At 37.9% G+C, this 6,000-nt stretch overlaps 1 protein-coding gene across 1 annotated transcript; it reads left to right on the top strand.

Annotated features, from left to right (window-relative positions):
- The first annotated feature begins 803 nt into the window (after positions 1-803).
- LOC141847819 (phosphate transporter PHO1-2-like) lies at positions 804-5,619 on the top strand. Its single transcript, XM_074735908.1, has 15 exons — positions 804-1,073; positions 1,571-1,624; positions 1,712-1,937; positions 2,013-2,376; positions 2,516-2,564; positions 2,880-2,954; positions 3,604-3,733; positions 3,819-3,933; positions 4,021-4,273; positions 4,364-4,468; positions 4,552-4,596; positions 4,681-4,833; positions 4,948-5,229; positions 5,313-5,449; positions 5,529-5,619. The coding sequence occupies exons 1-15, from the start codon at positions 804-806 to the stop codon at positions 5,617-5,619; spliced, it is 2,349 nt and encodes a 782-aa protein (XP_074592009.1).
- The last annotated feature ends 381 nt before the right edge of the window (positions 5,620-6,000 follow it).

The following is a 6,000-nucleotide window of genomic DNA, read 5'->3' as shown; positions in this document are numbered from 1 at the left end:
AAAATGTTTGAAACCCTTTTGTTTGAAAAAAGACAAAATATATAAGATGCATTGCTAACCCTTATCTCCGTGGCTTTGACACACAACTGTTAGTTTTAACATATGCACACTCCAAATCACTCGATTCATATAATCTGAATCTATATGTAGTCTCATTCAATCTCATTAATTTGTGGGATGCTAAAAGTCATAACGCGTCGATTCTATCTTACTCCAAGACGTATGACTTGAACATATTCAACCTCTGGCTATAGGTTACCTTTAACAACAATATATAGAACATCGATCTCAGATGGACAATGCTAAGTGGCAACTCAGTGCACTATGCATTATGCATATATATACAACAAGTGGCATTTCAGTTTAATTACTTGCTTTTGATCCCAATATGTTTACTTCTTTAACACATAATTATATCAACATTTGGGAAATATTAGGTTAACTCTGCCCCACTTCACAAAAGCTTTTATTCCCATAGCCAGGAAAAGGAAGAGGTGGATGCCATTGGTAGGTTTATATATATATATATTACTTGAGACATTTCTTGTTTTCTCTTGACATGTATACAAGGAAAATATTCTCTTAATATTTCATTTTCCCACTCAAAGTATAAGATTTCAATTGGCTTTCAGTGTTGGCTTTTAGACGTCATCACAATTGGCGTCTTCTCTCTCTATATAACTTTCTCTTCTACGACGCCCCTTCCACTATAATGCACCTCCTTCTTCCTCCCTCTCGCTCTTTTTCTATCGAACAGATCAGAACTCATCAAGAGGGAAGGGAAAGAGGAGGAGAGCAAAACTATGGTGAAGTTTTCACGGGAGTTGGAAGCACAGTTGATCCCAGAATGGAAGGACAAGTTCGTAAACTACCGCCAGCTCAAGAAGCACGTCAAAAAGATCAAGCTTGCTCATCTCCGCTCCTCAGTTCCTTCTTCTTCTGACGACCACCACCAAAACGCAGCCTCCACCACTTGCGTTGGCTGCAGCGACGCCAGTTATGGAATCTCTCTCTTTGACCCCATTCGCTCGCTGTTCTGTATTCACGGCCGCCGGCGTGACGATCCCATTCCGGTAAACATTTGGTAGATCCAACGTTAATATCGCGCGTCCTTTTTCTTTCTAGCACATTATAATTCCTTCTTTCGCGTGAAAAGGGGACTAAATAGGCAAAAGGTGGAGGTTTTTGCACTTAAAAAGCGGATAGTTCGTACCGCCGTGACGCCATTGTTGAGCGATGGTTATGTCCATTCTCTTCTCACGCAAATAGCGTGATTATTTTTTTGTATATAGTTTTCTCATATATGTGCATATCTATACGTTTTCCTTCTCTCTGCTTTCTATATATCGTGACCTCAATTGGTTGGCAATTACTAAATCTACGCCGTTCCTTTAACTTTGGCCGATCCAATCAATGATGATTGCTGTCTCTTTTTAAGTTGAAGAATCGTATCCAATCGATTCCATTCCAATTCGTAGCGGATGATCGTAGTGGAATTAGCAGAAAAGTTGTTCAGTTAATTCTTTTCAGCTGCTCTGTTTTTTTTCACCGTTGGTGTTTATCATTGTAGGCGGACGAGGAGAATCTATTCGAAATGAATTTGGTCCAATCCAGAGAAGACGAGGTATTATACTTATCCATATCACGATTATGAAATAAAATGTATGGATACATGTTGAAGATTTCAAATGGCTTGTGAATTGAATTGAAGGTGAGAGAGTTCTTGGAGAAACTGGAAGTAGAATTGGAGAAGGTGAACAACTTCTACATCAACACGGAAAGAGAGTTCTGCGAGCGCGGAGAAATTCTGAGCAAGCAGCTCCAAATACTGCTCGACCTCAAACAGCTCTACCATGACCATCACCGTCTTCGCCGCCACCAATGCCACGGCCCCACTTCCCCTCCCGCCTCCCTTTCCAACTCCACCTCCTTCTCCGGTGATGATCAGATATACATCCATATAACTGATTAGATTAAGAGAAAATAATCGATCGATTGATTTGTGTATTCAGAAACAGAGACAATGATGGGGAGCCCACTGGGGGAAGTGGCGCCGGGAAGGGAAACAGGGGTAACAGAGGAGGCGATCATAGCGACGTTGGAGAGGAACGGGGTGAGCTTCCTGGGTCTGGGCGCGAAGGCAAAGGCGAAGAAGACGGGGAGGCTGCGGGCGGCGACGACTCTGCGGATCGACATCCCGGCGACGACGCCGGCTAGGACGATATCGATGGTGTGGGAAGAGATGGTGAAGAGCAGTAGCTCCCGCAAGGATGGAGGTGACTACGTGAATAAAAAGAAGCTACAGCGCGCGGAGAAGATGATCAGAGAGGCTTTCGTACACCTCTACAAAGGCATCGGCCACCTCAACACATACAGGTTACTGATTATAATACTCTAATTATCCATTATAAACAACAAATCCCTCATTATTTTCGTTATACACCTCTTGGGTCGTATTTACATTAATTATGTGCCAATTATAGATACATAATCATATATTTATGTTGCCGTGCAGTTCCTTAAACATGGAAGCTTTCAGGAAGATTCTCAAGAAATTTGAAAAGGTAATTTAAAAATTATTTAATTACTAAATTATCCTGCAGAAGAGAAAATTCATGGTTCTTTTTTCAGTTCACATCTTGGTGTTTAGATAAATACTAATGCAGTTCAGTTTATTATGTAAACTTTATGAGTTCGAGAGTTTGGTCAATAGGAAGTTGATTTAACTAAGTTAAATGGAGGCGTAAGCTGAAATACTTTAATTAATATCCATTAAATCATTAGATTCATGGCATTTAGAATTTAATTGATCCATGTATAAACATTATATAATTTATTGTTGAAATTGAATTATAACATATATAATTATTTAATTAAAGGTGTCAAATCAACGACATGAATCAGCTTCATTCTCGAGGAGGGTGAAAAGGTCGCACTTCGTCAGCTCGGACAAGGTACATATGTCTAACTGACTAGTAAGGCGTGTACTTCATATTCATGTAATCCTTTACATCTTCATCATCTGTTTAACGTTGCTTTAATTGGTTCTTTCTTTGCTTACGCAAACACGGTATCACCAATATCGAAGCTAGTTAACTTCTAAAAATGATGGATAACTAAGGAAAAACATTCGATCATGATTCCTTAATTAATGAAATTAAGTAGTTAGTAGATAAATGATGAAGAGTATACCGCAGCCCTGATAGGCGTAGTGATAGGCTTAGTGCAGTAATAAAGTACTAGAAGAAATAATAAAATAATTCAGATTTAAATTTTTGATGGGATAAATATATATTTTTGAAGTTGATTTTTAAATGTATATAAATTGTGTGTCAGATTTATCTCATAGATAAATAAAGAGAAAAGACTATCTACATTAAAATTTAGTCAAATGAAAATCCAACATCTATATTATTATTAAAAAAAATGATGAAGAATACCTTAAGTATATTAGTTATGCGATAATTTTTTATGCATTTATATTCAACTTAAAGAGCTAACGTGGAAGAAGTAGGAGGGTATTTTTCTTAAATTTTTTAAAAAATATTAAACACTGTTGGATGAGCATCAAGTATATATATATATATTAATATATTAATGCAGGTGTTAAAATTGGGAGACGAGGTAGAGTCCATTTTCACAAAGCACTTCGCCAGCAACGATAGAAAAAAAGCCATGAAATTCCTCAGACCTCAGCAGCCCAATGAGTCTCACATTATCACCTTCTTTGTTGGTAATAAAACTATATATAAATTCAAAATTATATTGTTATTAATTTACTAATTATATATTAATGAAAAATATGTACGTACGTGCAGGTTTATTCACCGGCAGCTTTGTGACACTATTCACCGTGTATGCTATCTTGGCTCATTTGTGTGGCATCTTTTCTTCTGAATCTGATTATATGGAAATAGTTTACCCTATATTTAGGTATCATTAATTTATCCTTGTTAATTATAAATTTAAATAATTAAGTTGATGAATCAATTAAAGTATTTATTTATTGAATGCATGCAGCATGTTTGCTTTGATTAGCCTGCACATTTTCTTGTATGGGTGCAACATATTAGCCTGGCGAGGGTGTAGAATTAATCATAACTTCATCTTTGAGTTTTCACCTAGCACCGCTCTCAAGCACCGTGATGCCTTCCTCATCAGCGCCTCCCTCATGACTGTCGTCGTCGCCGCCCTCGTCGCTCACCTCCTCCTCCGATCTGCTGGTGTACTGTCCCAGCAGCACGTCGATACTATTCCAGGAGCCCTCTTACTGGTATACATATATATGTGTGTGTGTGTGTGTGTGATTACTGAAATTCATTCATTTTTAATTATACACTATCAATTAATTAAACATGTGCAGGTATTGACTGTGTTGCTATTCTTGCCATTCAATATATTCTACCGCTCCACACGCTATTGCTTTCTCCGTGTGATTCGAAATATTATCTTCTCGCCGATGTACAAAGTAATGATAGCTAGATTAACTACATTATGCAAATTGTTAAGGAATTCTTATAAGTTAATTTCTATTACTTTTATTAATTGTAGGTGTTGATGGTTGACTTCTTCATGGCTGACCAGCTAACCAGTCAGGTACGTACGTGATCGAGAGGTATACTAATTATGAGACTTTGTGGAAAGGACTTAATTTAATTATATATAGTTATGAATGCACAGATTCCATTACTGAGACATTTGGAACTGGCAACATGTTATTTCATGATTTCTGGATTTAAAGTGCAACCTTATGAGACTTGCACTCGCAGCCAGCAGTATAAGCTGATGGCCTACATCATCTCCTTCTTCCCCTATTACTGGCGTGCGATGCAGGTATATATAAATATATCGACATACTAAGCATAATTATTATTAATAAATTCAATCGATTAAATCAATCAAACTTAGCTTCTTATATTATCTCATCGTAATGAGTTAATATTGAAGTGTTTGAGGCGGTACGTGGAGGAGGGATACGACATGAACCAACTAGCGAATGCAGGGAAATATATATCGGCGATGGTGGCGGCGGCAGCACGGTGGAAGTATGCAGTGGAAGGGACGCCAATGTGGTTAGGCATCGTCATCCTCACCTCCACTGGTGCCACCCTCTACCAGCTGTTTTGGGACTTGGTGAAGGACTGGGGCCTCTTTGACCTCGGATCCTCTAACCGCTTTCTAAGAGATGAGCTTATTCTCAAAAACAAATCCTATTATTATGTTTCCATGGTAATTCATTAATTACTAATTAATTAAGCTAAGAGACTTTATATATATATAATTTTTATTATATATGAATATTGCTATTGCAGTGCTTAAACTTTGTGCTTCGACTTGCGTGGATTGAGAGTGTGATGCGACTGAGCTTAAGCCAAGTTGAGCACAGATTGATTGATTTCTTGTTTGCTTCTTTGGAGATCATTCGACGAGGGCACTGGAATTTCTACAGGCACGTATATATCCTGAATGATTTTAATGATTATATGTATTTTGATAATATTGACCAATGTGTATATATACACGTACAGATTGGAGAATGAGCACCTGACTAATGCAGACAAGTTCAGGGCTGTGAAGACTGTGCCATTGCCATTCTCAGAGATGGTCTCTGATGGATGATTAGCAGTAAATTAACTAGTTAGTGCAGTGGCTCGAAGAAGGGGATGGAGAAATAAAGGCAGAATTGTTACTTCGTATGCACGCAAGCAAAGATGGATTTCAGACATCCATGAGACAATTAACTAATGTAGAGGTAGCAGTGATTAAAGACCAGATAACGGAAAAGCAATTAAGCAGCTGATGCATCTGCATTGCATATTGTATGAGGTGGATCAATAAAGAAAAGCAATCTCATTAACTACGGCTAAGTGATCACCTTTATTTAAGAGCAGTGGATATATGCAAGGGAGGGGAAATAGATGTAACTAATGACTAGGTAATGCCACTTAATTAATTAGTTTCCTGGCAGTTAAGTAATAAAGTACGACATCAAATGATAGC

The sequence above is a fragment of the Curcuma longa genome, chromosome 16 (assembly GCF_044706935.1).
Source record: "Curcuma longa cultivar G26 ecotype Majalengka, Jawa Barat chromosome 16, ITB_CL_G26_1.1, whole genome shotgun sequence".
Lineage (NCBI taxonomy): Eukaryota > Viridiplantae > Streptophyta > Magnoliopsida > Zingiberales > Zingiberaceae > Curcuma > Curcuma longa.
This window is presented reverse-complemented; position numbering and strand designations above follow the sequence as displayed.

What these genes read in the sequence shown, in the direction of transcription:
- LOC141847819 (XM_074735908.1), top strand. Translation starts at nt 804, where the DNA reads ATGGTGAAGTTTTCACGGGAGTTGGAAGCACAGTTGATCCCAGAATGG. An exon ending in TCTTCTCGCCGATGTACAAA is followed by an intron (nt 4,469 to 4,551) that starts GTAATGATAGCT and finishes TATTAATTGTAG; the next exon opens with GTGTTGATGGTTGACTTCTT. An exon ending in CCTATTATTATGTTTCCATG is followed by an intron (nt 5,230 to 5,312) that starts GTAATTCATTAA and finishes TTGCTATTGCAG; the next exon opens with TGCTTAAACTTTGTGCTTCG.